The sequence below is a fragment of the Aulonocara sp. 'chitande type north' Nkhata Bay genome, linkage group LG19 (assembly GCF_057382095.1).
Source record: "Aulonocara sp. 'chitande type north' Nkhata Bay isolate Kocher_YH1m ecotype deep benthic linkage group LG19, A_spYH_male_GT1.1, whole genome shotgun sequence".
Classification (NCBI taxonomy): Eukaryota; Metazoa; Chordata; class Actinopteri; order Cichliformes; family Cichlidae; genus Aulonocara; species Aulonocara sp. 'chitande type north' Nkhata Bay.
Window position 1 is genome coordinate 1257252 of NC_141362.1, and position 13859 is coordinate 1271110.

The following is a 13859-nucleotide window of genomic DNA, read 5'->3' on the forward strand; positions in this document are numbered from 1 at the left end:
CTGGTGGTACATACCATGCAGGGTCCTGTCCTTCCATGATGGTTCCTGGTCTTTATGTCAGTAGCTTCCATCACCTCCTTTGGCCAGCTTATTATCCCAGCAGGGTAACTGATCACGGGCAGGGCGTAGGTGTTGATAGCTGGGCTATGGATAGTTAAGTTAAGTGCGCATGCGCCAACCAGCGTGCAGCCTGTTACAGTCGCTCCTGCTTTTCTCTTAGTTTAGCTCTTTTTTCTTACGTATTCTTTTTTTTTCTGACTTGTATTTTCCTCCGTTTTCTATCTCTTACTCAATCATGTGGATTGAGAGAGTTTTTGTTCTTCTGGTGGCCGTAGAACTGTTACTTTTATCAAGGAACGGGACCGCGGCACATCTCCTACACGCACGGACTGTTTACTCCAGAGATCAGCTGATCGCCCTGATGCCGGCCGGCTCGCTGGCCAGGCCCGCAGAAGTGCCCGCAGAAGTACCAGCTGAAATTTGGAGGAAAACACATCGGGGATGCAGAGGTCAAGGACAGAAGAGAAGAAAAAAGGTGACGGTGAGACAGCGGAGGCTCGAAGCGAGGAGGAGGTTTAAACCGTGTCTGCCGTCTATCGTGATGGGAAATGTGCGATCGTTGGCAAGTAAAATCGACGAGCTCTCAGCACTGGTACGGAGTCAGAGGGAATACCGAGAGTGTAGCCTGATGTGTTTCACCGAATCATGGCTGCACCAGGTCATTCCCGATGAGAATGCTTCCGTGGAAGGCTTCCACACTGTTCGGGCGGACAGGGACAGCATCGCTAGCGGTAAGCGTAAAGGAGGTGGGCTTGCTGTTTTAGTTAACAACCGGTGGTGTAACCCTGCCAACATAACAATCAAAGAAAGGATTTGTTGCCCGGACACTGAACTGTGTGCTGTTGGACTCAGGCCGTATTATTTACCCAGGGAATTCTCTCACGTCATCTTGGTGGCTGTTTATGTTCCCCCCTCTGCTAACCCCACAGCTGCATGTGACACTATCCACTCTGCCATAGCTCGGCTACAGACTCAGCACCCGAGTGCCTTTATTGTGATCTCGGGTGACTTCAACCATGTATCACTGGACAATACACTACCAACATTCAAACAATATGTGGACTGTCCCACCAGGGGAGAGAAAACTTTAGACTTACTGTATGCTAACGTCAAGGATGCATACAGCTCCTCCTCCCTCCCCCCACTTGGTAGGTCAGATCATAACCTGATTCACCTCACCCCCCGCTATGTGCCAATTGTGAGGAGGGAACCTGTGACCACCAGGACTGTTAGGAGGTGGTCAGAGGAGGCAATAGCGGAACTACAGGGCTGTTTCGAGGTGACCGACTGGGAAACACTCTGTGAGCCTCACGCCGAGGACATCAATGGGCTTACTGAGTGTATCACAGACTACATAACTTTCTGCACCGACTCCATTGTTCCAGCTCAGACTGTTCATTGTTACCCAAATAACAAGCCGTGGGTGACTAAGGACATCAAAGCCCTCCTCAACAACAAGAAGAGGGCTTTCAGAGGGGGCAACAAAGAGGAGGTGAGGAAGGTCCAGGTGTTACTAAAGGACAAGATCAGAGAGGCTAAGGACAATTACAGGAGGAAGCTGGAGTGGAAACTCCAGCAGAACAGCATGAGAGAGGTGTGGAGGGGCATGAAGACCATCACTGGATTCAGGCCAACCAACAGCAGGGGAGCTGAGGGAGGTGAGAATAGAGCCGACGAGTTGAATCTGTTTTTCAATAGATTCGACACCACAGTGTCTGCTCCCACCCCCACAACCTCACCTGCAGTCAGCCTGGAATCCAGAGCCACACCACTGTGCCAGCCTCTCTCTTCACATGTTGCCTCCTGTGAGATTCCTGACACCCCTCCCCCACCCATCACCTTCACTCAATACCAGGTTGAGATGCAAATGAGGAGACTTCACTCAGGCAAGTCTGCTGGACCAGACGGAGTGAGTCCCCTTGTCCTCAAGGCCTGTGCCCCCCAGCTGTGTGGAGTCTTTCATAAACTGTTTATGCTGAGTCTGAGTCTGCAGAGGGTCCCGGTGATGTGGAAGACATCATGCCTCGTCCCTGTACCAAAGACGCCTCGTCCCAGTGGCCCCCAGGATTACAGGCCCGTGGCACTGACCTCCCACATCATGAAGACCCTGGAAAGGCTCATCCTGGACCAGCTGCGACCCATAGTAAGACCACATCTGGATCCCCTTCAGTTCGCTTATCAGCCTCGTCTCGGAACAGAGGACGCCATCATCTACCTGCTCAATCGTGTCTACACCCATCTGGACCAGCCGGCGAGCACTGTGAGGGTCATGTTTTTTGACTTTTCCAGTGCTTTCAACACCATCAGGCCGACCCTCCTGGGTGATAAGTTAGCAGCGATGCAGGTGGATGCTTCTCTGGTGTCCTGGATTGTTGATTACCTGACAGGAAGACCACAATATGTACGTCTCCCACAGTGTGTGTCTGACAAGGTGATCAGCAACACAGGGGCACCACAGGGGACTGTCCTCTCCCCCTTCCTCTTCACCCTCTACACCACAGACTTCAGCCACTGCACAGAGACCTGCCATCTTCAGAAGTTTTCTGATGACTCTGCGGTGGTTGGATGCATCAGCAGGGATGATGAGACAGAGTACCGGGCTGTGGTCGACTCCTTTGTCACGTGGTGTGAGCAGAATCATCTGCAGCTCAACGTGGCAAAGACCAAGGAACTGATCGTGGACTTCAGGAAGACCAGGAAACACTTGACCCCTGTTTCAATCCAGGGGGTCAGTGTTGACATTGTGGAGGACTATAAATACCTTGGAGTACACATTGACAATAAACTGGACTGGGCTAAAAACACCACAGCACTTTACAGGAAGGGCCAGAGTCGTCTCTATTTTTTGAGGCGACTGAGGTCCTTCAACATCTGCCAGAAAATGCTGAGGATTTTCTATGAGTCTGTGGTGGCCAGTGCGATCCTCTATGCTGTTGCATGCTGGGGGAGCAGGCTGAGGGTCGCAGATGCCAACAGACTTAATAAACTGATCCGTAAGGCCAGCAATGTTGTGGGGATGGAGCTGGACTCCCTCAAGGTGGTGTCGGAGAGGCGGATGCTGTCCAAGATAAAGACAATGTTGGATAACACCTCCCACCCACTCCATGACATGTTGGTCAGTCACAGGAGCTCGTTCAGTGAGAGACTGAGATTACCGAAAAGCACCACTGAACGACACAAGAAATCATTCCTGCCTGTGGCCATCTCCCTGTACAACGCATCCACTTAACACACTGTTTGCTGCTACAACTACACATGTTTCTTTTCCAAATATTTATTTATAAGTGACTTATGTATGTATGTATGTATGTATGTATGTATGTATATATATGTATATATTGTACTATTCTTAGTTAGCGTATTGTCTGTGTTGTCTTAATGTTGGTTTAAAATGGAGCACTGTAACAAAAAATAATTTCCCCCAGGGATCAATAAAGTATTCTGATTCTGATTCTGATAGCCCAGATCTTGTTCTTACCGTTCAGCTGACTTCTCAGGACTTGCCTGACCCTCTGCAGGTACGTGGTGCTTGCAGCTTTCTAGCCTGTGGGATCCCCAGGTACTTGTAGCTGCCTTCTATGTCTGCACAAGTTTCCTCAGCCAGTAGGCGTGTACCATGTCAGGGCCTGGTGCTGTCTAACTCTTATAAATGGACTGGTTCTTATATAGCGCTTTATACAACTTGTGCAGTCACCCATTAGCACTTTAAAAGATATTACTGTTTGTGTTCTTTCTTGGGTGGTGCGTGAGTGGGACCAATTTCTTTTTGCGTTCAATGCACGCCGAGACTAAGAACGTAACATGAATTGGGGGGCTCATCCATCCTTTTTTTTTTGTCTCGTCGGGTTGACTTGGAGCGCGAGCTTGTTCGTTCTTTGTTTGTTGCCATTGTCGCGGGTAGGTTACCAGTGTCCTTTGTTGGCTCTGTTTTTCTGGTTGGCAGTTTTATCTTGTGTGGGGGGTATGTGTTAGTATGAAATTTAAATTGGAGGATTTCACTTTAAGTCCAAATGAGGAAAAGTTGAACAGATGTAAAAAGGATGACCTCATTCTTATTGCCAATTTCTTTGATGTGACTGTGCCATTGAATGCAAAGAAAAAAAGAGCTGAAAGAGCTCCTGTGTGTTAAACTGCATGAAAGGGGGTTGTTTGGTGAGCCAGCTCCTGTGGAAGGAGTTGAGCTGGGAGCTGTTGCTGGTATTCCTGCCCCACTGAAAAATCTCCCTCCTCAAACTGGCCCTTCTGCAGACGAGCTGCAGTTAACACTGCGCATAAAGGAGGCTGAGTTAAAAAAGCAGCAGTTGGATGGCTTCCATGCACTTAAGGGTGAGGGCTCTGGAGATGCCAGTCCTCTTACACCTCGGTCACCACCTCCGCAGTCACCATCCCGTAAGCCAGAAGACAGCTTTGATGTAAGTAGGCACATCAAATTAGTCCCAGCATTTAGAGAAACTGAGGTAGACTCTTATTTCACAGTGTTTGAGCGCATTGCAGGTGCACTACACTGGCCAAAGAATGTATGGTCTCTTTTACTTCAGTGAAAATTGGTGGGGAAAGCTCAAGAGGTATGCACAGCTCTTTCACGTGAGGACAGTTTGGACTATGACGTTGTCCTGCGTGCATATGAGCTTGTGCCAGAGGTTTATAGGCAAAAATTTAGGAATATGAAAAAATCTGCCACCCAGACTTATGTGGAGTTTGCCAGAGAAAAGAAAACACTGTTCGATAAATGGTGTCACGCTACCAAAGTAAAAACCTTAGATGACTTGTGTGAGCTGGTGTTGTTGTGGAAGAGTTCAAAAGTCAACTCCCAGAAAAAGCGATAACCTACTTAAACGAACAGAAGGTTACAACCCTTGCCGCTGCTGCTGTACAGGCTGATGAGTTTGCGCTGACATACAAAAGTGTGTTTACACCTCCTATTCACAACACACCAGGTTCAGTTAGCCCAAAAAACAGGTCTCCAAAGAACACCCGTCGTACCACCACCGCATCCACTGAAAATAGAGAATGTTATTATTGCCATGAGCAGGGATACCTCATTGCTGCTTGTTCCGTTCTCAAAAGAAAGGAACAGTCTGAGAAGGGTAAATCTCCTTCCCCAATAAACCTTCTACAGACCAAACTTCATGTCTTAGAAGGTGTGACTGTAATTCGAAGTGATAAAGTAGATAAAGAGTTCAAGCCTTGTGTGTCAGAAGGTTTTGTTTCATTATTGGGAGAAGAAAAGAGGGTTCCTGTCAGTATTTTGCGGGACACTGGTGCAAAACAGTCGCTCATTCGTGAGTGTCTTACCGTTCTCAGCTCAATCCTATTGTGGTGCCGATGTGTTAGCGTGGGGAGTTAGAATGTGTGTAATGCGTGTGCCTTTGCACTTTGTGCAGCTCTCGTCTCAGTTTGTGTCGGGTGAAGTTAAACTTGGTGAGCGACCCCAGTTACCAGCTGCAGGCATTGACATCATCCTTGGAAACAATCTAGCTGGCTGCAAGGTTTTTCCGTTGCCTGAGGTAGTCGAAACACCAGTTACAGACAACAGTGGTTTTGATCTTGTCACACCAAACTCTGTTCCTTTGTTTCCTGTGTGTGCTGTGACACGTGCGCAGGCAAACAAACATGGAGACTTGGTGGCTCTTAGTGACTCTTTCCTGAGTGATTCAGATCCAACAAGCGCACCACCCGACTGTGAAAGTACCCCTGTTTCAGTAGAGCTTCAGCCTGATGAGGAAGCTATGACACTCTCAGTAGATAAAGAGAAGCTTATAGAAGCCCAGAGAAATGATGAAAGCTTGTCATCCTGTTGGGCTTATGTGAAGGAACCTGGGAAATCTGCATCTTACCTCATTGAAGATTGTGTGCTGATGCGCTACTGGACTCCCAGTTCTGGCTGCACCCATGAGGGAGTGCAGCAAATTGTTGTTCCGCAGTCATTCCGTTCCCAGGTCCTAAGCTTAGCACATGACCACATCATGTCCAGTTACTTGGGAATCACAAAAACATACAACCGTATCCTCTGTTACTTCTTCTGGCCTGGTCTTAAATCTGATGTAGTAAAATTCTGCCGCTCATGCCATACATGTCAGCTTGTAGGTAAACCTAATCAGGTGATTCCTGTCGCACCGTTGCAACCCATTCCAGTCGTTGGAGAACCATTTGAGCATGTTATTGTTGATTGTGTTGGTCCTCTTCCAAAAACAAAATCCGGAAACCAATACCTCCTCACCATGATGTGCACTGCCACCCGTTATCCTGAGGCCATTCCGTTGCGCTCATTAAAAACCTGTGGGATTGTGAAAGCACTTGTTAAGTTCGTTTCTACCTTTGGACTGCCTAAACGCATCCAAACAGATCAGGGCAAAGTCATGACAGAGCTCGGTGTTAACCATCACACTTCCGGTGCGTATCACCCGGAGAGTCAGGGTGCATTAGAAAGGTTCCACCAAACTCTGAAAAACATGCTTCGCAAATTTTGCTCCGAGTCAAGCCGTGAGTGGGATGAGGAGTTGCCACTACTGTTGTTCGCCGTCAGGGAGACATGCTAGGAGTCTTTGGGGTTCAGTCCAGCTGATTTCGTTTTTGGCCACACTGTGCGCGGTCCGCTATGTCTTTTGAAAGAGAAATTTCTCTGAGATAGGCATCGTCCAAGAGAAAACATTCTGGACTATGTTAGTTTGTTTAGAGAGAGGCTGCACAATGCCTGCAATTTTGCTCGTGACGCGCTAGCAAAGGCTCAGGTCAGAATGAAAACCAATTTTGATAAAAAGTCTGTAGGGTTTTTTTTTTTTTCTTAGGGGGTGGACACCTGGGCGTGCCTACTGAGTAGTTGGGTGGAGTCTCTTCCTGTCCTGAGATTGGTTGATTGGTTGATCACCCCCAGTATTTAACCACCAAATGACAGTGTGTCTGGCGTTAGAACCTCTCTCCTAGCCTCCACGATCCAACAAAGGACCTGTGATTTTGATTTGTTTGTGTCTTTGCCCATTGATTTGCAAGTATAACCAAGTACAACCTTTTTGTGTGTGTGTCTGGCATTAGAACCTTAATCTTGTAAATAGATTTGTAAAGTAGCAATTGTGGAGTTTTTTTCACCTTCTATATATTGTCCACTGGAGCAGCCTAGTAGGTGTGAGAAGCCATTTTTGTTGATTAAGTTTTCTCCTGTTTTTCGTTTAAAAAGTTAGGTAAGTGAATTGTCCTATATCTATCTATCTATCTATCTAATTGTTTTTAGCACATCCAGTGTAACTGGCAAACACACACGGACCTCAGCTTCATGCCGGCGCCCCTCTATGCTCCACTCTCCTGTTGGGCTGTGGAAGGACATCAGCTTCTGCTTCATGATCATCAGCCACTTCTCGATGTTTAGAAGGCTGTCATGGAACCTCTCATGTTCTGCAACAATTTTGTCACTCTCATCTACCTTTGCCTGTATATAAAAGAAAAATACAAGTTAGACAAGCTTTGTCAGGAAAAAACAACTTAGAATCCATGCAGTGCAGGATTTAAAAAAAAGATAAAAAAGAAAAGGTCAGGAAAGAAGAAACATGCATCATGGAAAGTAGCTTAGTAGTAGCTACGTAGAAGCTTAAAACTATTGCAGTGTAAGTAAGGGAGGATTCAGTGTCACCTGAAAGAAGTTTTGTCAAAAAGGAACATTTTAAGCATAATCTTAAAAGAAGACAGGGTGTCTGTCTCCTGAATCCAAACTGTGAACTGGTTCGACAGATGAGGGGCCTGAAAGCTGAACGCTCTACCACCCATTCTACTTTTAAATACTGCAGGAACAACAAGTACACCAGCAGTCTGATACTGAAATGCTCTACTGGGATACTATGAGGTCTTCAAGATAAGATGATAATTCTAGGACATTCAAGGACATATGCTCTCTCTTTCTAGTCTTTGTCTGTACTCACTGCAGCATTTTGGATCAAATGGAGGCTTTGTGGAGTTTTTAGGACATCCTAATAATACTGAATTACAATACTCCAGCCTAGAAGTAATAAATGCATGAACTAGTTTTGCAGGATCACTGAGACAGGATGTTTCTAATTTTATAGATATTGTGCAAATGTAAGAAAGCAATCCTAAATATTTGTTTTATATACATTCAAGAACATATGTTAAAAAGTCCTCCTGCCCGGGCATGCGTTACCTGCATGGGAGGAGCATGATTCCCACAAGGGCCAATAGCCAGAGTCCATCCTTGATGCCACAATTGCAGGCAAGTTATGGATCTGAACGGAAGTGGACTAATGCTGGCAAGTGTGCGTTCATAGAAACAGTAAGTCACATTGGGAACATATTTTATTTCAGTTGCATTTAATATACCCATGTGGACAGCTGTTATTATTAGCTGTGTGTCAGCAGCTATACTGTCAAAGCAAAGTAGGTAGTAGCCTGGCTTCACAGGCTACTCCTCATTTCTAAGTTGTTTTCAGTTGTTGTGGAGAATTAATGTTCACAAAGATTTTCCTTGATGTAGTTTCTGTGCTAGCATACAAACCTGTTTTTGCTAAGAACCCCTGTGTAAGCATAACGGCATTTGAGTGAGCAATTGTGTCGAGGGTGGTGTCGAGTCACAAATGAGAGAATTAGCCTAAATTGACTATGATTCTGTGTTTATTCATCCTGTTATGTCGTTATGATAATCCTTTTGTGGTATCCGTTTCTGTCCATGCATAATTTGGTATGGTGTTCTCTGTAATACTGAATGTGAGAGATGCTGAACCAGTGAAAGAGATGTTTATGTTATTTCTTATTTGTATTAATTTCAGAACCACGTCATTGTAAATAAAGTTCTTCAACACTGTGACATTATTCCACGTCTCTGACTGGACCTTATTACCAGGGATCAGTACAGAATCACGTTTCAGAGATAGCTTACTAGTGTGTCTGCTATAACAACATATGCTGGTCAAGAACTTAGAAGTACTACTGAAAGTTAAGCTAATGCATCCAGAGTAAGCATCTGATTAGATACCATGTTTCTAAGATTTTTAGGACAGAGTACAGTAACAGTTAATTGAGAAAGATCAATTGGAGAAAAAGAGTCTAAATAAATATCAGTGGTATGGAAAGTAGCTGTACTAGGTATGTTCCTAGCGACTGCATAACATTTAGGAAAATAATTTACTGGCACTGGGCATCAATTAAAAATTTAACAGTTAGATTAAACGACAAGTAAGTCAATACGGATATGGGCTGTTGTCAACAGCAAAGATTAGTCGGCTAACATAATGTTATGTTTGTGAGATTATTTTTTCCCCTCTAATAGTTAGAGCTTTAATCTCAAGAAATTAATGAAGTCATTACTACTTAAGGTTAAAGCAGTGCTTGGCTCAACAGAGGTCTCCCTTTTTGTCAGCCTGGCTACAGTGCTGAAGAGAAACCTGGGCTTGTTCTTCTCTTCTTCAATCAGTGATGAATAGTAAGATGTTCTAGCCTTATGGGGGGCTTTTTCTTTTCTTTTTCTTTTTTTTTTTAAAAACAGAGCAACAAAGTGTTTTTCCAGGCTAAATGAAGACCTTCGAAATCAGTGAAATGCCATTTCCTCTCCAGCTTATGAGTTATTTGCTTTAAGGTGCAGGTTTGTTATACAAGTCAGTCAAGTACTTCTGATTGAAGGCTCTTTTTCAGAGGAGCTAGAGGAAATTCTTAACACAATAATCAACCTCTGTGAATAGAGTTGGTGTAGCTGCTCTGCACTGTGTCAGCACATGGTATTGAAGGAAATAACAGTGGAGGACTTATATCCTTAAACTTTGTTACAGCACTGTCAGAAAGACATCTACTGTGATGAAATGTATTTCTCACTGCTGTGTAATCCATTATTGTAAAATGAAATGCTATTAGAAACAGATAAGACAAAACAGGATTTTGGGAGAAAACTGAGGTGTGTGAGGAAACACTGTTAAATGTTCAAATGTTCCAATTCCAGAACAAGATGTACAGTGTGATTTAAGTGGTGGGTGGGTTCCTTTACATTGCCAATTGTGTCTGTAATAATAGATTGTCATTTTCAGTATCTGCATGGATGTTAAAATTACCAACAATAATTTCTTTTTCCTGAGCTGAGCAATAAATCACATAAAAAGTCAGATGACAACACCTAACACTGCTTTTTTCTCTCCAGAGCATACCCCCAGCTCTCCATGTTACCTTCCACCTGCTCTGACTACAGATCACAATACTGTCTGCAAACATCACAGTCCACAGAGACTCCTGCATGACCTCATCCATCAACCTGTCCATCACTATAACAAGCAAGAAGGGGCTGAGAGCAGATCAGTGATGTAAACACTCGAACCTTCAACCTATCTGTCAGCACACCTCACCACTGTCTCATTATTCTCCCATATTTCTCTGCCACTCCTGACATCTTCATGCGCCACACACCCTATCATATGCCTTTTCTAGATCCACAAAGACATAGTGAAGCTCCTCCACACTTTATTTATACGTCTCCATCAACACTCTCAAAGCAAAGATCACATCTGTGTTTCTCTTTCTCAGCATGAAGCCATACTGCTGCTCACTGATCATCGCCTCTCCTTTTTAAATCTAGCTTCAACAACTCTATCACATCTTCATGGTATGGCTCATCAACGTTATCCTTCAGTAGTTACTACAGCTCTGCACATCTTTCTTATTTCGTTTTCTGGTTCTTCCGGCACCGTCACCGGAGAAGGAGACGGTGCAGACCATCTCTCCCTTCTGTAATCATTGGAAATGTGTGAGACTTGCTGTTCATGGGCTTGAATCAAAAACAATCTTGCCTGCTGCCAAGATAAAAGTGTTTGGATGGTTGAGGTCATGGTGGGTCAACATGATCATATTACTTCAGGGTCACAGATAATCTAACTCCAGCAGAAGTCAAGTACCCAGTTCCAGGGGAGTATTAGGAAAAATGGGCTATTCACACTTCTTATATGAATGTCCCCTCACCTTGACTGCAATGTGCAGATGTTTCCATTCATCACAGAGTTTCTCAAACTGAATCCTGTTGGTCTGACTGGAGGAGACCAGAGTCTCAAGTGCCATGACCTGGGCTTCATAGTCTTCTACATCCTTTAGGATGACCTGGAGACACAAAAGCAAGTGTGCACATGAAAAATAAATAAATAAATAAATGAATAAAATTTTGTACACATCTAAACTTCAACTGAAGTGAACTTCAGTTTCACTAAGGGAAGAGGTACAGGCAAGATCAGACATTCACAGTTTGAAACATTCAAGATAACCAAAAGACTAATCACCTTTTCATAAAGCCCTCCAGCAGTACACAACAAAATTTATCAGCCTTTGTAACAACTGGTCACATAAAATAATGCAATTATTGACTATTTAAAGATGCATTATAAGAATCCAGCTGCTCTTATAGTCTCTTGGTTCATCATGTTGAATGCTTAACGTATGGAAACTACAGTGTTGCTTCATTACAGTCCTCGCCCTGAGAGACAAGCACTACATCATTCTCCTTAGTAATACTGGGATTTTGATGAAACAGTGTACAGCTTCACTGAACTGAAATACAGCGTGTCATAATAACAGTACTTCACTAACACACAGGAGTGACAGTAAATAATATTAAGTGTCTTATATATATTGTACAGATCAACTGTTAGAAAGAGATGTTAGGTTTTCATCAAATAATTTGTCGTAATGCAGCTGTCCTCTGAGAAATCCAGCAGTTTCTATCACAACAGTTACATTAACACTATTTCTCCTGCCTTTTATTTATCTGAATTGTTGATGTTTTCAGAGAAAAACACAAACGGAAAACCAGGATTACACTGCTGCATTATTGTGATACGTACATTACTCCTTTATCAGGTCAGCTAGTTTTCGAGCTGATCATTTGCACTGCTCTTGGCAGAATGCTGCTTATAACTGAAATAAACTAGCTGCATTTGTATGTTAATTAGTGCACTATTAGGTAACCCTGCAAATGCAGCATCAGGCTAATATACATTTTCCTGCCAGCTGACCCCAAGTAAAAAAACAACAGCAATACTACTATTACTAATAATAATACTAATAATAATAAAAATAAATATATCAATAAATAAATAAACAATAATTCTAAAGGCTGACAATACAATGACCTGAAACCTAAACTATACAGAAGCTTAAGCACACTTTAATTGATTAAAATACATCAGAATTTTGGTTTACAGCGCTTGTATAAAGCTACGTTCTTCATGGAAGGCAACAATTTAACAAGAAGCACATTTTGTTACAGTTCATAGTTAACATGTGCCTTTAACAGGCCATCAGTAAGTTCTGGCATGAAATGAAAAATGCAGCTATGAGTAACATTTATATTTGGATGATCTTCTCTACTTTGCCAATCATTCATCATCTCCTTATAGAGTCATCTCTTCTCCTTCTATAAACCCTCTGCTAAAGGAAGCATTAAAGCTCCTTTTTCAGTATTTGGAGAATGTCAATAGCCTTTTTCATGGCCACCACACACGCGTTACTTCACCTTCCCGAGAGAAACAGACTATTTGAACAAAACTTCTGATGACGAGAAAGGCATTAAAAGCAGTGGACGACTATTTCATTTGCTTTTGGAATTGAGAGCAATGATAAGAATTTCATTTTCAGAGTGAAATGTTGCTTCAGACGAGTGATTTTTGGAACCTTACGGGACTGAAAAACTTAAATGAGGCAATTGAATGAAATAATATGAACAGACAGCGTTTCCTGACATTGACGGACTAACTCATATTTAAAGGGTTTACACTTTACAGTGTGACTCTTCATGTGAACTGAAATTAAATAAGCAAATACAATACAATACAGTCTAACTTTCAGCATACTTGGACAACTATGTACCAGCAATGATGAGAAAATTTTTGAGGAATGCAAAGAGCGACATGGCTTTGGACCTGGCCTTCAAACCAGCCAGATCTCTGATTGAGCACTGAGAGTGCGACAGGCCAGAGGCCAAACAGGATACAGACAATCTATTCCAAGTGCTGTCCATGCCCATACAGGTCACAGCTGTTTTGTCAGCTTAGAAAGATATAGTCATAGAAGACGAGTCAAATTATAGGCAGGTGGATTTATGGTGTGGCTGGTTAATAAATGTCTAACCCAAAGTCTGGCGGGTGAAAAAACTCACCCCAAACTGGTCTGACTGGCTTTTTTTGGCGAGAATGTCAGGCTGTAGACCATCAGCTGTCATCAGTCTGCCTTTGACACTGGACAACTTTGAGCACATCAGCTTGTAGGTGTCAGTGAAGTCCTTGGTTCTTGAAATGAATGCCTGTGAGAAGGAAAATGTCATTAAGTGTGTTCTTATCATTTATCCCAGTCAACTTAAAGTCTAACAGTATTTTGTCAACCAGACGTCTTCATTCTTTGAAGATGAGTTTTCATTTCATTCACCTAACCATAACCTAATTGTAACCCTGACACTAAAACCACATTTTGAGTCTCAAAAATGCCTTCAAAGTCGTGTAAACTACCAAGTTTTGGTCCCCATGAAGATGTTAATACCCGTCTCCACACACACACACACACACACACACACACACACACACACACACACACACACACACACACACACACACTTTATTGAATGAGCCATAGTATGAACACAACATTGAGTACTAAGTCCAAGATTTGACACTACAGCAAGTGCTTTTACAGTGCTTTTAGTATCTACTTTGATAATTACACCAGATCCTGCATGTACTTACTAGAATGCATTCATGCACACTTTAGTAAATGCATCTGATGATTTCAGTTTCTAAACTGTGACAGCTCACATGTGTTGCACAAAATCTAATGAG

At 43.3% G+C, this 13859-nt stretch overlaps 1 protein-coding gene across 2 annotated transcripts in view; it reads right to left on the bottom strand.

The window, feature by feature from the left end:
- Positions 1-13859, bottom strand: part of syne3 (spectrin repeat containing, nuclear envelope family member 3) — a 54896-nt gene that overhangs the window by 15411 nt on the left and 25626 nt on the right. For both annotated transcript variants that reach the window (XM_086274798.1, XM_086274797.1), the window contains exons 10-12: positions 13187-13330; positions 11002-11136; positions 7322-7483 (exon numbers count right to left, since the gene is read on the bottom strand). In XM_086274798.1, coding sequence (XP_086130924.1) covers positions 7322-7483; positions 11002-11136; positions 13187-13330 — 441 coding nt within the window. The remainder of the gene's footprint in view (positions 1-7321; positions 7484-11001; positions 11137-13186; positions 13331-13859) is intronic.